Genomic DNA, 21,093 nt, shown 5'->3' on the forward strand with positions numbered 1-21,093 from the left:
ATTATTCACTTGTCTCAATCATTCTCATCTTCCTTAGCCTAACGGGCATAATAGTGGAACGTTTAACATATTATACTTAGGTATATATTTATCATAAGATGAATATGCAAGAAACTTACGAAACGTAAATACTGTTCTTTATTTTAACGTAAATACTGTTATCTCATAATCACCGTCTCCTTTAGCCTAACTGGCATAATCGTGGGACGTAAAACTTACAGATTTCATTTCATTTTTACAATATTGTGTTAGAATTAGTGAATCGAATCTTCGTGAAAAATCTTCATTAAATAATTCTTTTTACAATACTAAATATTGTTATTAATTATTTTTGTGTTAAATAACTCATTAAAATAATAAAAATGCGAAAATTTAAAGTAACAAATTCTTTCCTATACGTTGTAATTATATCGAATATCTTAGTCCGCTCTTTAATATATTTTTGAGCACTTTTAACTTTAACGGATAATTTTTGGTGTTAATTATGGAAGTCAATCTTAATTTGTAATATAAATGAGATTGAAGTAATTTTAATATCAACATTTCGGAAGTTTCATCACGTGAAAGAGCTGGCTACACTTGCTCTGATATATAAGAATGTGGAATGTAGTATATCCTACCAATCTTCCCTTTCACTTGTATTCTTTACCATTGCATTTTTCGTACTTTGTATTCCGATACACTTTTGCCAAATATGGCGCTTAACCCGTTTCTGCAAGCATAATATGACATCTGTTGTGGATGTTGCATTTATGACAATGAATTTTATGATACGTTAAAGAAACTACGTTGTTAGCATTAAAAATGTAAAAGAAAAAGAGATTGCTGTTGAAAAGAGTTAGTCTTGCATGCATCGAATTCATAATGGCGACATAAATTTTTATTAGAGACAACAAATCCAGCGGAAATTACGGTTTAGTTTCCTTTTTGATTACTCGTTTAAAGGACAATTATAGACTTCTCTTATTTAAAAGAAAGAAAAAAGCATTTTATACCTACTGCGCTAGCTTAATTAATGTAACTGCAAGAAAATGTTTACTGTAAATCAGTGGCGGCGATGATAGTCTTAAAGAGAGGGGCAAGACAGGCAAATTGAAGGGAAAGTAGAAAGGAATAATGTTCTGTGTGACAATTCCATCGTTATTTTGAGAATTATACAAAGAAAATTATGCCATAATTATTACGAAGTCATCTCATTATCGGAGCTCACTGCTAAGCGGTTGGCTTACACGCCTTTGATGTGGGAGACCCGGATTCGATTCCTGGCGGGAGCTCATGTGGTTCGGACTCCATGTTAAGCTGTAGGCCCACGTCAGCAGTAGGGATGGCTGTCCCCCGCCCCCCCAAAAAAGCTATATATCTTTAAGCAAAATATTGAATTTCTTTATTCTAATTTATTGTAAAGCCCCATATTAACAGGCCGAAATGCCTCCTGGATGATGGATGTAGGCTCGTGCTACGGAATACAAAGTTAATGTCTAAACAGAATAAAGTATTAGTGTAATATATTGTTTTGTAAACAAAAAATATAATTATATGTAAAGAATAATAAATTTTCAACAAATAATATGATTTATTGTATTTGTGTTGGTAGTTTCTATTTAGGGTCTATGATATGCAGTAATAATTATTAACGGAAATAACTATAGTTCAAAATGATATGTCTGTATTTAGTACTAGCTCTTCCCTCTGGTGCACGTTGTCCCGGGTTCGATTGCCGACTGATAGAGGACAAAAATTTAATTTCATAATTATTCGCTTTCATTAATAATCCGTCTCTATCCTAAAATTCATAATTGTGGAACGTTAAATTAAACAAAAAATCGTGTAACATTTTGAATTAAGTACTCTACACTTTGGTGAGACTTTGCCAAGCTATCGTAGACTGTGTGATACAGATTAGATCGACTGGAGAAAGATCGTATTTCTAGTGTGTATTCTCTAAAGAATTAATGCTGCATTTATATTTATTTATTCTTTTTATGTCCTCTCCGTGGATAATTGGGGCTTTACTGTATATTAAATAGCCAGTGGTACAGTTTGAGAATTACTGCCTTCATATTCGATAGCGTATCTGAGAAGGGAAAGATACATTGTGAAAAACTATATTAAAAATACTATATCTTTTTACTTTAGTCAGATATTAATTTCTATTCAAATTTGCTCTATCAAATTGAAGAAGTAATGGTTCATTGTTGCTATATATATATATATATATATATATATATATATATATATATATATATATATATATATATATATATATATATATATATATATATATATATATTAACAAACTAAATGCCGTTAATTGTCGATGCATGTGCTTGTTAACGATGTTACGAACTCCTATAAACATGCAACGCCATATATGACGTTCCTGTGTATACGACGACCCGATACATTACAGTAGTTTACACATGTAAACGAATACATAAAAAATATTTAGCTAAGTATTTACATAATATGATAGGTCCCATAAGAGAAGCCTTGTTCAGAATTGGGAATCTAGATGCTGGTGAGTTCTATCTATCTATGTCTGTCTCTTTCTCTCTCTCTCTGTTGTTAACGCACGCACACATACATACTGTTCGTATATATGAGGACAAGAGAGTACCTCGTTTCTATGGCTTCGGATCAATAAATTCTGCAGCGGCGGAAGAGGAGGAGGGGTTAAGAGAGAGAAATCCCTTCCTTTGGTGATGACAGTTTATCAGACGATCTAAAATGAGGTTGTACTGAGTAAAGATTGGTAGGGCAATTGCTCCACCCTAAATCCTTATATGCCGTCTATATGATAATTGATAATAAGACAGCAATGAATTTGTCTTTAATATATTTTATATAATATAATAATATTAATATTTATACATGACGAATACCAAATTTGGAGTCCCATTTCGTGTCTTAGTGGCTGACGCACGTTCATTCTGTACTTGTGGTCCTGCGTTTGATTCTTGATACGGATGCTTGCCTTAGGTACAAAACGGAGTTGTGGTTGGTTTGGATTCCACTTCAAACAATCCCACTATTCTCGAGGTATCGGGACGTCTATGAGACATCACACATTTGCCAGTGGACATCAAAATATCCGCTTATGTCCCAGAAACATGACCCTTCTGGACTCTTTGTGGGATAATTAATGGGACCACATGTGGACATCCAAATCTTACACCATAATAAACATTGAAATCTAACAGAAATTCCATGGATATTTCCATTGTCTTTAAAAATTCAACCGTAAGCATGAATATTCCGGGACATGTATGGGACTGGTAGAGACGAGCAAAGGTGAACGTGGACATATGTTCTATGTGGGATAGGTCCAGTCTCATATAGCCTTGGTGCTGAAAAAGAACGTTAAATTCAAGCCGATCCAGTTCAACAAAGTTTGGAACAAATGGAAGAATCAATAAAAAGTTAAATATTGTTTAACGTTCCTTCTTATGCCCTCTAGGCTAAAGAAGGGCAAGCGACAAATGCAACTGAATGAATAAGCTAGGGAAGAAGTGTGCGTATAGAATACGAATGTGAAAAGGAAAATCTCAATGTTCCTCACTGCAAAAATTCACTTGGATTGGAATCGAACCAGGGATTTCTCGCAGAAGAGACCATAATTTTACCACAAGTCATGTCCAGCTGTGTTCTTAAGGAACTGATAACTTCACGATCCTCGAGGAAATGGTCGCCTTTTCTTTTACGACAGCCACAAATAAATTCAGGAATTTAGGATAATACCGATATACAGGTAAATCAGAGAAACGAAGGCGCACAGCACTTACTTAAGAAGATCTACTACAGTCAGTAAAGTCATGATCAATAAAGGAGATAACAGTCCTCCTGCTACAGTTGCAGAGGCATTAAGTCACATTCATCAATAATCATCGTCAACCAAAAAGCAACAACTATAAGGCAAAAGGCAATCATAATAATCCCGGTACTCACAAACCTTAAACATGTAAACTTCGAATGTGTTTTTTATGTGAACAGATGATTGTGCATTGTGTTCTCGTAGATAATGTATTCGAGCTAGGTAAATGGATAGTATTTGCGCTAGATACTCGGATAAAAACTAAACTCGTCATCGTCTGCAGCAAGATGTGTATTTTTCAAGTGTTCATATAGCATATACTTTTGCTTGCGAAAGGTTAGTATGCAGATAGGTCAAATTGGATAAACGTACTATGCTTCCATATTTGTCGGCGTTTAGCGTGGCAAATCTTATGAAACGGTATGTCTGTCTATAGGCATGACAGCAAGACAGTAAAGAAATAGCGAGATTTATATATATATATATATATATATATATATATATATATATATATATATATATATAGATTAAGTGTCTAAAGAATACGTTTAATGAATTCAGCGTCCCAAAGATAGGTTCTATACCCACTTTTATCCCTCTACTAAAATCGGAAGTGAAAGAAATGTACAACTTTCGGTTGGAATTCTGACGCTCTTAAAGAGTAAAATGATAATATGTGGTAGGAAGTTACTTCCTCATATGGATTCTACGTCTCAAGAACAGATTTCAATTCCGATCTTGTTCCTCTGCTGCAACTGCAAGTGATAAATCTACCACTTCCGGTTTGAGTATTGAATCCCCATAGTTTGTAAGTTTACCGTAGTTTCACAGAGTGAAACAAGATTCTTTTGTAGGTTTTTAATCGTTCATGATCCAATAATCTCTTATTTGATAGCTATTTTTGCTCTCTTTCTTATATTTTCTATTAAAAATAACGTTGCAGCAGTTAAAATAATATTTCGTGTTTTAGCACTGATAATTTTTTATATTTTCATTCGTGATCATATTTCAGGATAGAACTTTTTGTTTGTTTGTTTGTTATCTATTAACTGACGTCATAAAACCTTTAAAAATGCATAGAAGATATTTTAAAAAGAAGTACAAAGAACCTGAGTAGTCCATTAAAGAAAGTAAACAAGGAGCCTTTAAACGTTGTTTGTTCTTTGATGTGTATCGTGTAACTGGAGGAACAACAGACAAAACATTATCTTGTCGCTTCTATTAGTTTTCACGTCTTCATCTTTTCTGTGTATTGTAAATATCGGAAATGGTTAGCGCATCATTCCTTATCAATTTATAACATGCATATCTGAAATTTAATAGTATGGCTTCTGTATAGGTGTTACTTTTATTACTTCTTGTACTTTCCAAATTAAATTTACGAGGGGGTGCTGAAAAGGTACTGGCTTGCCAAGGAAAACGAGTGTCAAAGGTCCGAGATTACATATTTATTAAGCTTATTATTCCACATTGAGATCAATGCACTTTTCACAGCGTTGTTGAATCTTTTCTAGCTCATACAAGAAAAAAAAATCTTTTGATTGTCCCTCAAGCCAGCTCTCTGCAGCCTCTGTGACGTCAGAAATGTCCTCAAAACGGTGACCCTTCCGGTTGGGAAATAGAAGACAGTCAGAAGGAGCCAGGTCTGGGGAGTAAGGTGGGCGATAGATCAATTGAAATCCCAAGGTGGCCAATTTGGTAGCAACAATGTTGGACTTGTGTACAGGTGCATTATCGTGCAACATCATGATCTCTTTTGTGAGCTTTCCACGACGTTTCCTCTTAATTGTCTCTTTCAGCTAGGAGATTAGTATAATACTCTCTGGCGATAGAGGCACCATTCGGTAGGTAGTCCATCATTATAATGCCATCTTTGTCCAAGAAAACGGACTCCAGGACTTTTTTTTTGGGGGGGGGGCAATTTCTGGGTACGAAACTTTTTGGGGCGGGGAATTACTATGGCGCCGTTCCTTTGACCGTTCTTTGGTTTAGGAATCATAAATATGGAGCCAGGTTTCATCCCCTGTCACTAGTCTGGTCAAAAAGTCGTTTCGATGGTACTTTGCAGCTACCTGTATCTCAAAAAAGCACAACTTTACAGGAGAAGAAAGAAACGTTTGAAATAATTGAAGATTAGTTAAAAGTCAGCGACTTTTCTGAAGGAGGAATCAGTTTATTATCGTAGTTGACTTCTCCACCAGAAAACTCACTGACTTTTATCTAATCTCCAAGTTTTTCAAACGCTTTTTACATCTCCTGTAAAGTTGAGTTCTTTGAGATACAAGGTAGCTGCAAAGTACCGTCGATTTGTCTTTCCAAAATAGGGCAAAGTCGACACTTTCCTTTTGATCCGTACTCAAAAGTTTCGGTACCATTCACTAAAAGCTTACGCATGTTTAGGACTGTGTTAATAGTACTAACTCGCTCCCTTGAGTTGTCTAGTATCTGGGTTGGTCTGTTGAAGTTGGCCGGGGTCCGCTCAGCGACTCATTTCCCAGTGTGAAATCGCCAGTCTTAAAACGTGATATTCAGGTTTTTACACAGTTGTATTGACATTTCTCCCCAGTGTTTGGCACATCTCTAAATGAATTTCCTTTGCAGACTTTCCGTGAAGCGATAAGATCTTCATAATGGTCCTCAACTCCGACGACGTGAAAGTTCCTCGTGCCCAGTGGCGTATTTAAGGGGAGGGCTTTCGGCCTTAAGCCCCCTCCGAAATTTTATTTATTATTTTAAAGTAAATGAAATATCTTGTAGAATTTTCACGTTTCCAGGGATAAAGTTAGCAAAGCCCTCCCCGAAACAAGATCGTAAATACGCCACTGCTCGTGCCTCTTCCATCTTACCTCGTGCCTCTTCCATGTGCGGGGGAACGCCGTTCCCACCTCGAAATGTACGGCGTCACCCCAGTTCCTAAAACAATACAATGGGCAGATAGACAGGGGAACGACGTGACGTCATGCCGCTACCTACCGTCCCTCCACCTTTTCAGATCTGCTTTTACCCCTGGATACAGGCACCATGTCTTGGCGACCATTGTGAAAACGGTGACCCATATGAACAATCTTTTGCCACAACGCTGTTTAGTGTATGGAGATCTATCGAACGAGGTATCACTGGACCCATATTTTAGTTTAAAATTTCTCAGTTGGGTTCTGGGCACCCATGAAAGGTGGCCCTGAGGGCACCGCGACAACATCATTCGATTTGCCCCATAACATTTCCTATTTGAGTTTCTGTTTGGTTCATTTATTTTCAGCCGTTTTCATATTAGTGGTACTGGACGTTTATCTGATACAGGTAACATATCTTGGCGGCCATTTTGAATACGGTGACCGATATGAAAAATCTTTTGCTACATTGCTTTTTAGTTTTTAAAGATCTATCGAACATGGTGTCACACGCTCCATGTTTCCATTTTAAAATTTTAAAGCTGGGCCCCGAGCCCCCACGAAGAGCGGCTTTGGATAGCACCGCGACATCACCATTCGATTTGACCCATGGTATTTCCTATATGAATTTTTGTTTAGTTTATTTATGTTAAACCGTTTTCGAGATATTTCCGTGGAAAGATTAATATGGTCCACCCTGTATATGTATGTATGTATTTGCCAAGAAGTCATACACCATTCCGGAAGTGTGAAACGGAGCATTTTCATGGGATAAAATTCACTATCTAGATGTCATTTGTCCGGCCGTTTACAATGTACAACTTGTGATGCACAATTTAGCTCACCCATGATTGAACTTCGGCGTTACCCCTGCCAGTATGAGTAAAATAAATAAAGAATGAAGAAGATTCATATGCCAGCTGGCATGCCCCTTCTTGCGTAAGCTTGGGCTTAAATATCATCGAGACTGTCATCAGTCAGCTCAGTGATCCTGAAAACTGTGGGTTCGCCATTCATCTTAGTCATTTTGGACATATCATTTACAACGACTCACCAAAGGTAGTCGTTAACCCTGGTTCGGCTGATAATATAAGTATTTCTTTTAGTGGCAGTAATCGTTTACACCTTAAAATATCTTCCGTAATTATATTTTACTAGTATTATCACCTTTTCTATTGAAATCATAAGTCCATGATAAGTATTAGATGATTTATTCGTTGATTCTCTTTTAACGTATATTCACACAAACTATCTTGCAATCATACATGTTAATTATGTATCTATAAACAACTACATAGCAACCAAATATACAATAATAATGTATATTTCTTACATATATTAAAAACATTCTTCTTTTGTTATTTTTAAGTAACATTATATCAGGTATAGTGCTTGTGTAGAAGCACTTTCTGCCCAAGATACAAGTAATTATCGACCGATACAAAGTATCTCGTTGTATAAAATGTCGCCCGATGATGGGACTAGATATAAAAGTTACAAGGTAGCTTGACTTTTATATTTAAGAACCACTGGTCCGTTTATAATAATGGTATTATATTAATGGTGTCCTTTACATTTTGATCGCCCCTCGTATATAACTTTATTAAGTTTCCTTCATATAAATACATTTATAATAAGTCTTTTATTCCTTTAATATTTATCTTTTATTATAAAAACGTCGTCGCTTACTAATATAATCAACGAAGGGTACGAAGTCAAAAACGTAAGAAATAATTTCATTTTAAAACACATTACAATGATCAACAGTTTCAATCATTATTAAAAACGGTGATGTTAACAATGTTTGATCTTTCTAGGGCGCATTATATAGTAATTACTTTAGATGATATTTTACAGTATACATTATATCAATAAGGTGTCATGATACAAAAGGATCTTATTCGAGTAACATATAAGGTATAGTGCTTGTGTAGAAGCACTTTCTGCCCAAGATACAAGTAATTATCGACCGACACAAAGTATCTCGTTGTACATTTGTCACTCCTTCTTGTCTCATATTCTGATGGGCTGAACGTTAACTTAAATGGAATCGAGAGTGTCACTATTTATCTCACCAACCTTGGGAACTATAGATTCGACACTAATATCGGTTGCTTTTGATATTTTTTACATGTCACCTTTTCATCCCACCTCTAGAGGTTTCTTATCTCAAGTGGATCTGAACTTGAACTTAAGGGAACCGAGACTGTCGCTGTTCATCTCAGTAAGTCCAAAAACTATGAATTCGACACTAATATCGGTCGTTTTCTATTAAGTTTACATGTCATCCTTCTTATCATCCCCAAAGGGTGCTAGGAATATCTTACCCAAAGCTATTATAAGGTAATGTATGTAAAAACGTTCTGTTGAAATTTCTCCAAATGTTCCAGAGTTATGCTAGAACATTTCTTGGACATTCTGGAAGTTCTACATAGCTATGAACTACGGATGGTATTATTCTAAATGATGATGCTTATTGATCTGAAGCAAAAAATGGACGTGCCCTAGAGAAGACTTCGTGTACAACGAATACAAGACTTAAAACTGGAACGAAGGAGAGAAATGAACTAATACTTGATACCATATCCTTTTTGTAGTGAGGAGTTTATGTATAGATATATTACTAAATTTCGTCTTTCTAACTTGACAGGCTCGTGATATATCATTTTTCGAATATATTATGATCCCCAGCTCTCCCCATGAAAATATGTATTTTAATCAAAGTAACATGCTAAAATCCTAAGTCAGCCCATGATGGGCCCATTTATGTACCAAAGCTGGTGCATATGTCGACGAGGAGTTTAGGGTCTAATATTTTTTACATTTCATTTTTATTTATTGATTTGATTTTGAGTTTAGCGTCCTTTTTCAGCAGCGAGGCTATATGAGACGTGGACTTACAGCTTAACGTGGGATTCGAACCACATGAGCTTCCACCGGGAATCGAATCCAGGCGTCCCACGCCACAAGCGCGTATGTTAACCACTTAGCTACGAGGAAGTTCCCACTTTAATTGAAATGCATGTCTTAAGCGGAAGAAAGGCTTCAGATATATGTTTCCACAAAGCTATTTTTCCCGTGCGAATAACCGGCATTTCAGGTAACTTTAAATAATAATAATACTATTTCATGTATTCGAAAGTAATGTGTACATTACGTATGTGTACATTTGGGTATTTTACTTCTTTACATGTATATTTTTCTCTTTATTTTTATTTCAAAGTGAATTCACTAGGCAACTTATTTTGACTTAAAGCACAGTTGTTATTAATAACCAGATAGAATTACGTCATGTATAATATTAAAAGATATAAAGAAAATTATTAGTGAAATGAAAGTCATGACATGAAGAGTTTCATCAAAACCTCAAATAAATAAATATGAAAGAAAATACGTATACGTGTCTGTTTGACTATTAACTTTCGCCTTGACTTGTATAAAGTGGACATCGTGAAAACCTTTTACATGATTTCGTGATGATATCGCAGATATATAAGTTGTATAAGATATATATATAAAAGATATAAACGAGATATGTGTAAAGTTCTTATGTTATGATGATATAAACTGTTGACCTTCTGAACTTAGCATGTGTCATGTCATGTGCGCTGAAGACTTGTTTTTCTTCTTTTGTAGAATATATGTGAGAAGCAAAAGAATTTAAGTTTTATTTTTAAACATCTCATCCATCCCCTGCCCTCCTCAAAAGTACAAGGCTACAAATATGTGCGGTATTATATTACAGGAATGAACTTATAAATATGAAATAAAATTCATAGTTTTATTTTTTCTTTTCTTTTTTCTTTTTTCTTTTTCTTCTTCTTTTTTTTGCGAAAAAGGAATGTGGTGATTTTGTTGAGTTTTCTTTGGTATGTTTTTCAACAAAAATGTTAATAGTGTCATGCACAACCAAATAGTTAATACGTGAATTTTTGTTGCATGTAGTCCCGGGTTTTGTTCTTGGCAAAGTAGTTTCTGTGTTGACTCAGCATCGTAGGGAATGTTGAATTAAGAGGCAATGACTACTGATCTGGAAAGCTGAAATGATTGTGGGGATCAATATACTGCTCATACATCACCTAAGTGGGCCACGATGATCCAGTGGTAGAATGCTTATCTCTGGTACGTGGAGTGTTCCCACCAAGAGGGCTTTAAGAACCTGCCTTACTAAAAGTAATAAAAAAATACCATTTTTCTTTCGCTTGTTTTTCATAAGTGAAAAGAGATCATGAAATGCAACTTACCACAATTATAGATAATGTTATTCTACAATAGAAAATATGAATGTGAAGAATGTTCAGTGTTGCCATCCATAGAAATTACAATGTTGCCAGAAAAACAACACCCCTAAAATCTAAGTTAAGGCAGCGAGTAGAGAAACAAACTCGACTGCACTTGATTACGTATTATGTTGTTTTGGTTTCCTGTGAACTACTTTTTAAATAATAGTTGTATTTAGTTTGTAATAAACAAAATAGTTTTAACAAACAGTTATTAAAACAAAATAATAATTTTAATTAATTAACACCATATGCGTAGGTTTTCTGGGGATTTTCCCGTATCCTCTCACTTTCTTCATTCCACAAGCAAGTTTACTACCATCATCACCATATTCCATAGCCTTGAAGTATACCCATGGGACGTTCAACTAAAAAAAAAAAAAAAAATCATCTACCCACAAGTCATTGTGGACTGCAATGCCAGATATAAATGTACGAATTTAACGAAATGCAACATTATTGTATCAAGCTAGTGTTTCTCAGTCTTTGGCACACTACATAAAACTTATTTAAAGCTTTATCTATATATTAAATTTTAGCGCGGTTCCAGTAGTACGTAAATACAAGTTAATTCTTTATTTTGAAAAATTCTAATGCGTAATAAGCACTGTAATGCGAGATTCAAAACAAAATTTTAAAAAAATTGCTTTCTCTACCGAATGAAGGAAGAGCTTACTCATCTGCAAAGTAAATTAATCTTTATATTCTAAATTAGGGGTAATTATATATATATATATATATATATATATATATATATATATATATATATATATATATATATATATATATATATTAATTAAGCGTGCTTGTGTTCTGTATGAAGGATGTTGAAATAAAAAAATGACAAGATTATTTAGCAGTATCTTTCAATCAATGTCTAATCATACCGCTCTACCGCCATTGCCATCATTGTGGGTAGGGGATCACTCACTAATAACTACCATTTCATTAGTCAAAACTAATATTTGTAATATTTAAAACACTACATATGAGTCTGAGCCACATGGTTCATAAGGTGTAATTGATGTAAAATTCCTTCGTGTCATTTTATTGAGTGTGAATGAAAGTAGTTTCTTCTACGCGCTGATTTTTCTAGCGGAGTAACCCTTGTCGATAAATTTATAGATGACAACGCGCTATTTAGGAAGGCGCCTCAAAATCAAAAGACGGATTTTCGCCATAAGCTATGTTCAGACATGTAAACTTTCTCTGCGCAAATTGTAAATCATCTATCTCTAAATAATCGACTCATAATTGACGTAGTCTTCCGAAAACATTCAAGGAAATTCCTACGGACATTGTACACCATATATGTACAGTAGTTATTTCCTTTGGAAACGGAACACTGTGAGCAAAATCTATTGATGACATTTAGGTATATGTGTATATGTGTGGGTGAAGGCAGGTTTATACGCTATTGTTTCGTATGGATTAACAACTACATTTTACTACTAACAATTTGACATGGATAAGAACTTATCTTCTGTATAATTAGTTTAATGTGCCAGACTAGCTCAACAAAAACTTAACTTCCGCGAAGTTAAGTAGGTGCTATGTCTAAGATAATTTTGTTATCAGAAAGACCACCCATGCCAGACTAGTCTTAGCGAAGGCGTGAAACTAACCATACGAAATATGTTGTTGTTATGATGCAAGGTACAGCAGCTCCGTTCGTTCTTTAAGTATAAAAACGCGAAGTTTATTGCATATACTTGTATCTACAAGTTTAAACATGATTAAAATAATAATAATAATAATAAAACATATTATGAGCAAACATATGTGTAAGTGAATCTGGTTCCGATCAGGTATAGTAAGTTCATGTTCAATTGTTTTCCGATTTTAATCCGTTACCGAAAGAAAAATATAGCTGTTCAGAAGGGAGTGCAAGCTACCAATATTAATAAACTATGTCCGTAAACCAATATTACGAAATTCGTTCCAAAGAGGTGCACAGAGAAAAATCCGTTCTCCGGACAGCGGTGTATTGTACAAATATACAGTATCCTCTTGCTCACTATAGAAATCAGTACGGAGCATACGTTATCCGTATGCTACATAGGCACTGTCCTTAGATGTTACATCATGCCGTTGCAGGATGTCTGACATTTAACAGTTTTCCGTATATCACATGCATATTATTATGTTACCTTCGTCAGCTATATGTTATATACGTCCATTTGTATGGGAGATCCTGACCGCCTATATTGTTTCATACGGAAAGTACGTATAGATGGAACACGTATACAGAAAGTATTATAAAACATGCGTTTTCAGTTATTCGTCTGCTGTACGTTAAGTCCAAAAACTACAGGAATTTCTCATGTAACCTATCTTTTTAAGTACGCCACCTACATTTTTTTCTCATTGTGTTATATCAAATACCGCACAAATCAAAATAATTATTGAGCAAGAACTGTGGTTCGATTGAGAACAAAGCCGATAGTACTGCACTACCAGTATAATGGTATGCACAAGTTTTCCTGGAAGTAAATATAAATTGTGAGAGTTAGGAGGGTAAGTCAAAAATTATCCGCAATGCAGCTCTAACTTCTCTTACATTGTTCATGACGATCTCTGTCCTCGTTGATTTATTGTTATGCTGTTGTGGTCATGCTATGAAAGTTTGATCCTGATCCCTCCATTTGTCTACCTTTTGTTGTAGATAGATAATGGCCGCTCCATTAGAAGTTTCCATCAAACAGGAACCCAAGTCTGTTGTAGATCGTTTCGTACGCAGAACCATGACTAATTTCCAGACGATGTGCCACTTCATCAATAATCACTCATCTGTCTAAAAAAGAACCATGTCACATGCACGTTCAGTTCAATGTTGTCATCATTTGTGGCTGTAGATGGTCGTCCGGCTCCTTCCTCGTGTGTAACACGTGTGCGACCATTTTTGAATTTTTCAATCCATTTGTAGACACTGTTCCCGTAGCATGCCGAAAGTCTTTGATGAATTTCGGCCCCCTGATCCACCTTCCGACCACAAAAACCGGATCACTGCTCGTTGTTCCTCTTTGGTGCAAATTTCTAATGGAGCGGCTATGATCTATCTGCAACAAAAGGAAGACAAATGGAGAAATTAGGATCAAACTTTCATAGCATGACCACAACAGCATAACAATAAAATAAACGAAGGAAGAGGTAACTATGTGCAATGGAAGAAGAGTTATGTCAAAATTATTTGACACCCTTGCATTATTATTATTATTGAATAATTGAGAATTCAATGTTGTATTTGAACTCGCAAAAGGAGTCAGACTAGCGAGGGTAACGAAATGAAATGAAATGAAATCTTTGAGTTTTACGTCCCACGATTATGCCGGTTAGGCTAAAGGAGACAATGATTATGAGAAATGAATGAAATGGTGGAATGAAGAAAATGGGAGGAAACGGGAGAACCCCGAGAAAACCCACGCACACGGTGTTTATCCACCACAAAGTTCACTTGGGCGGGGATCGAACCGGGACCCCAAACACCAGAGGTGAACGCTCTACCACTGGAGGGCGCCAGGTAAATAAGGTTGGGAGTCGCTGATTTAAAGGGACTTCATTAATATATATTAATATATTTTCACGGTAGAGCTCAAAGGTCTACTGTACCCTCCCCTATGTTGTTTTAAATTTTGGTGATTAACCTAAAGTCAATAAAGAATATCAAAATACTAGAAAGTAAGCAAGGTTTGTTCTCATCGCTGTTTTGAATTAGAATTCATTACCTTTTACGGTACGGTTAGTTCAAATGAATCTCCAATCGCTTCACGATGCACCAAAAATTTCGCGTCCCACCGAAATTCGACGACGATCAGAAAGATTAACTTTTCGGCTACACATCAGAGCTCATTTGCATAAAAACGATATAGTATTTAAACAAGCACTATAGAATTGTAAAGTTGAGGAAAAGAATGTATTATTCTCAAAGAAAAGGCGAGAGCAATTCAACAAGTAATCTCAATTGCAAAAAATGAAATATTCCAGTTTTACGTATTACGATTATGCCATCTAGGCTAAAGGAGATGGTGATGATGAGAAATAAATGCAATGTCGGAATGAATAAAGTGGGAGAAACTCGAAAAATGCCAGGAACACGGTGTTTGTCCACCACAGAGCCCACTTTGTGGGAGCTGTAATTGAACCAGGGACCCCACATACGTAAGCTCAATTGCATTTTTATTGATGCTGCAGAGTGCACATATTTGATCCCTTATAATGCTGTTCTTCGTACTTCCTATCCTTTCTTTCTTTCTTTTTATGCTTTTATCATTTTTCAGACAATCTTCTGTGTCTCATGAAAAACGAAAATTGTAGATCGAGAGTGAATCTAAAAATCCACTACTTACATTACATAATGCGAGTGTATGAGTGAAAAGAAAGTGTATAAATGCATTTGTGAATTTGCGCACAACTTAAAACTTACTCTTTCTCTGTTCTAGAGTACAATCTAATATTGGGATCAGTGCATTAAAAAAGGTCATTGATAATGTACGAGAACTATCATTTGTGAACATGTATACGTGGTATGCATTAGAATACAACTTAGCATTACTTATTAAATTGCCCTCGTATGAAATTACAGATTTCAATAATATATATTAAATGTTTATTTTAAATTCTTTTATCTTACCATGTTATCATATTTTCCACTTCTTTTGCAGGTGCACTTTCCACTCTTTAAGGATCAACATAGTTATTATTCTGTTTGCGACAGTGTTATGTGTGACACAAACTTCACAGTTGCCAACCTCGGAAAGCTACCGTCTGAACTATTCATGCAGTTGCCGCAAAATCAAGGACGCGGATCTCAAATTGAACTGTACACACATAGAAAATTCTTCCGTGTTAAAGACAGCGGCTCAAGAACTCAAATGTCAACTGAAGAAGATAAAACGCATATACTTATTGAACTACACAAGTGAAAGCTTTAATTTTCAAGATTTATCAGACTTTCGATCTCTAGAAAGGATTTTGTTGATGCCAAGTTCAGTTCGTAAAGTGGAATCATCCTTGTCTCAAGGGATTCTTCCTAATTTGAAACATGTGAACTTTTCTAATTCAAGAATACAGTTGTTCCCTGATGTAAGTGAATTAAAATCCTTAAAAGACCTTGATTTATCGTACAATAAAATTGAGAATATAACCGATGAAGACACCCAAAGAGTTCCAAATTTGACGCGTGTCTACCTCAAAGGTAAGCTGATTCGATTTTTTTTTAAAAAATGCAAATTTGTGTGCTAATGTTATCGCTTTTTTTTTTTTTGTTCTTCCATGATTGGAATATTGAAGGTTTAATAGTAGAGAGCGATCACATCTGGTAGGTATATCAGGTTTGGTAATAGGTTATATGAGCAATTAAATGTGACGGATATTTGAAGAAAACTTTAGCCATTATTATGAACCAAAAAGAATTTGTTGAACATGATGCTTCTTTTTCATATACAGGGTTAGCATATGCTATATTCATGCGTTTTGAAAATGCTATATTTTCAAAAGTAGTACACCTACACACATGAAATATATATATATATGAAAAGAACCACAAACTCACCAAGTTTGGATTATGTAGAGTCCACCTTCCCCCTCATTTCCACATCCCAGTTCGTGACTACCTAAACGATGAACTTCCCCATCACTGAATTCGGCGTATTAGTGAGAATAACCTAGCTTTGTTCCCCTGGTCTCCTATATTTCCTGATTTAACGCCCTGCGACTACTTCTTGTGAGGATACGTTAAGGACCTTGTTTATGTACCCCATTACCGTAATCCTTAGTTGAGTTTAAAGAAAGTATCAGTGCTGCAATGCAGACAATTGATAGAACTATGCTACCTAGGATATGTATTATGTATGGAATGACCTCGAGTATCGTCTGGACATGTGTCGTGTCACCAAAGAGGAACATATTGAACATTTGCAGAGGGTGTACAAACTTGGTGAGTTCGTGGTTCTCTTCATGTGTGTAAGTGTAATACATTTGAAAATATAGCCTTTTTCAAAATGAATACATTACTGTTAGACGAAGACGAATAACAGATATTTAATAGTTTTTTTTTTTTGCATCTACAGTACATAAACAATTAAATACTGTTAATGTATAAACAACCTATTTCAACAGAATAAAAAAATATCGATTATTGTAGGCAACAAACAACATACTTTTCAACGCCATAAAGATTCGTTTCTTTATCGGAAACTACGCATGAGGATTTATATTCACCCATTGCTGTATGCTTCATTTTTAGACATTCTTCTTTTACACACTAATAACATTGTATAATTGTTAGTGGGCCGCTATTCAAAGCGTATCACAACGCGTTTCTATTGCTCATGCGTACGCTTGAAATACGCTGACTATGTATTTAAATGTGGATGACTAATGGCAATGCGCTGCAAACGCGAAAGCAATAAAAACGCGCAGAAAACGTCGGCTATAGCGTATTTGGTGCGTTTCGGAACAATAGACCCCCTGCTGTTTACAAGATGTCTGAAGGAAGGAAAGAAGTGTTGCCAGACAAGGGGATTTTAGCAAAAAAAAAACAGCTGCTTGGAAGATGTTGTGTGCAGAGTATTGGAACTCTGCTATTATAGACCTGGACTTGACAAAAAAGACCTGGAAACCCTGACACAGTATGATTTATAACTCTGGCGAAAGTAAAATTACCGAAAAAGCCACCTAGGTTGCGTTCGTTGCGGGGGGTAACGCGTTGAAAATACAGTCTCGAATAGCCATACACTTAAAGGTAGGCTATGTAATATAGTCTAGCTTTGTCAAACTAAAAATATCAAATTTGATTCAAAAGAAGTTAAGTATATATATAATTTTACTATAAATGCGAGCTTTGTATCAATATCGAAACAAGAAATGTAGAGTTTCTAACATTTCAATTAAACTCTTTCTTTTGGTTTTATAACAATCATTTTCTTTCTTCAGAAAAATAACTGTGCATCTTCCTACAATATATTAATCACTTGAACTAGAATAATTTATATTTTCAAGAGTATAAACAAAGTAAATTTTATCCACATTTGAATCGACTGTGAATCAGGCTCAAGAAGAAGTTTAACAAAAATAGGTAGTTATATTACACTTCAAAACTTCCTTTCACTTCTACGAGAAGATATATAACTCATAATTCATATTTAAATGTTATTGTTTATGCCTTGTTTTGTCAGAGTCCATGCAAAGATCCTTGACACAATTTACTTAGTTATTTGTATTTTTATTAAAATGTATTTTACTATTATACAGTAATGTTTCATGTTTTCTAAAGATATACTTTTATTTTCTTTTTGAACTTTTATGCTACAATCATTCGAGAAGTACATTCGGGCTTGAATCATAATAACATCATTCCAGCAACTTACTTATGTGTTATGTTAGTTTAAAATAGTTATTGTTTTTCATTCAATTCAATTCCATTTAGTTTCGTCTATATGATCACACATATGTAACACCACTTCTTACGAGCTCCTCCGTGGCTAAGCGGTTAGCGTACGCGCCTTTGGCGTGGGAAACCCGGGTTCGATTCCCTGGCGGGAGCTCATGTGGTTCGGATTCCATGTTAATCAGTAGGTCCACGTCTCATATAGCCTCGCTGCTGAACGGGATGTTAAACTCAAAATCAACTAAACTCAACCAATTTTTACGTATAAGACTCGTGTAATGATAAAGTGAACAGAAAGATACATATGTGCATGGATGCAATACCCTTATAGATATATGGAACATAGACAATTATATTGTGTTTTAAGTATACTAAACGAAATGTGGAATGGCTAAGTAATCTACATAAAAGTATAACTTTTCAATGCTATCAGTAATTATAATTAATTTATACGATATATATATATATATATATATATATATATATATATATATATATATATATATATATATATATATATATATATATATATAATATTGAATAGGCTTTCTTTTAGAAAATGTTTTCGGCGAAGAAGAAGGGGAGAGAAAAATCAGAATATGAGGGGGCTGTAGTGGGATACTGTTTTGATATATAGGCTATGCAATAACAATTAATTTTTCTTAGCTCCGGGAGGGGTGCGGTTGGCCAAAGTATCCTTGGACCGAACAGCTGTCTTGAATAACTGTATTTGTTCCATCATTTGAGTATATTAAAGAAAGTTTTTTCTTTCTTTCTTTCTTTCTTTCTTTCTTTCTTTCTTTCTTTCTTTCTTTCTTTCTTTCTTTCTTTCTTTCTTTCTTTCTTTCTTTCTTTCTTCCTTCCTTCCTTTCTTTCTTTCTTTCTTTTTTTCTTTCCTTCCTTCCTTCCTTTCTTTCTTTCTTTCTTTTTTTCTTTCCTTCCTTCCTTCCTTTCTTTCTTTCTTTCTTTTTTTCTTTCCTTCCTTCCTTTTTGTATAAAATCCATATACTTTCGATTCCTTTCGTCAATCTTGTTAACTGGCAATCATCAAACTTTCATCTGTGTTTATGATTACATTTAATTTGGAATTGACAAGTAGTAAAAAAAAAGTTAATGTTGGTTTTAAAGGACAGCATATGAAATATGTATAGGGTGGCGCACGAAATGTTTCATTCTATATAAACTAAGTGGATCATTTCGTGCACCACCCTGTATATTCGTATGTTATCCTTCTACCAACATTAACTTACTCTTCAATAGTATACACACACACACACACACACACACACACATATATATATATATATATATATATATATATATATATATATATATATATATATATATATATATATATATATATATATATATATAGCACGAATGTATTTAATCGTACGGAAATTGAAATTTTACGATTTCTCAGTTATTATCCAATTACATTCTGCTTTGACTGTTATTTTAAAAACAGAATATAATATTTATTATCTTAACAAAACACTCATATTTTATATATATACGCACATCTAAGAATACATAGATTATCTGTAGCTATCATATTTGTTCCAAAATAAACATCGGACAAATAAACAATATCATTCGGGTCTTTAACGATTTTGAGTAACAAAGTAAAATCTGTAGATAATGTTGCTACCACTCCCAAATTTACCGGTATTAGCCATGACTTCCAACAATGTATATTTATCCAAACTGGATTCAAAACATTCTTCATGAACATATATATAACGTTTATTCGTTGGAATATTGCAATGGCACTATTTTCAAAATATACTAGTGAGAAATGTTTTAAAGGAGAACATGTTTTCACTATAGTGGCCAATTTGATTTTGAACTTCATTTAAGTGAACGTAGATGCTATTGATTACCCGACGTCATATGTTTTCCTTAATTGTATTAAATGCCTCAAAAATAAGTCTTCTGAACTCCGTCTGAGTTATCCCCAAAGAAATTAGTCACATGGGTTAAGATCCGGACTGTGACGAGGCCAAGATTATCCATTGTGAAACCGCTTGGGAAATTCACCTGAAATTCCGATCAGATTTTGGAAATTCTTTACGGGAATTCCAGTTCTGATGATTTTCTAAAATAATATAAAATATTTTGAATGTGACGAATGTTTGTGCTTTCAATATATATATATATCTGATATGAGGTAGAAAATAACATTATTACACCTCAACACGCATGACCTCGACGATAATTTTTCATGGTTACTGACTTTTACGTTGTGAGGTACGTAAGTATGATATTAATTATTTACACCAGTGAAAGTTGGGTAAAAGTTTTAAACTTTCTTAAGCTAAAAATTACAGTCTCTTTCACCGCGAGCATCGGAATTCTCCCATAAATATTTTACTCTTTAAAGATGTTGAATACCTGCGACATTTTTGCGGTATAAAATTCCAGTTAATTCCAGAGGGAACAGAAAAAAAAATAGTTTTCCATATGAATCTAGACTAGATTTTAAAAGATGATATAGGTGCTCAACACGGTTAAATTATGTTAGTCCGCTTCATCTGCACCCGCTCCGTTACTTATACTTGGTTTATAATCTTCTGTGGCAGCATCTCACATTAATTATCATTACCTAAATAATCTGCTTAACTCGACTCATAGGCTATATTAAGGAAATACACTCTTATACTTCTGTCTTCCTCTAACAGCATAAACAAAAGAAAATAAAAATGTTTCTGTTATGAACTGGCT

At 34.6% G+C, this 21,093-nt stretch overlaps 1 protein-coding gene across 1 annotated transcript in view; it reads left to right on the plus strand.

Annotated features, from left to right (window-relative positions):
• swi2 (Protein singed wings 2) overlaps positions 1 to 21,093 on the plus strand; it is a 201,970-nt gene that overhangs the window by 101,839 nt on the left and 79,038 nt on the right. The window contains exon 3 of the mRNA XM_081751203.1: positions 15,644 to 16,176. Coding sequence (XP_081607329.1) covers positions 15,644 to 16,176 — 533 coding nt within the window. The remainder of the gene's footprint in view (positions 1 to 15,643; positions 16,177 to 21,093) is intronic.

The sequence above is a fragment of the Thermobia domestica genome, chromosome 3 (assembly GCF_964235325.1).
Source record: "Thermobia domestica chromosome 3, izTheDome1.hap1.1, whole genome shotgun sequence".
Taxonomy (NCBI): Eukaryota; Metazoa; Arthropoda; class Insecta; order Zygentoma; family Lepismatidae; genus Thermobia; species Thermobia domestica.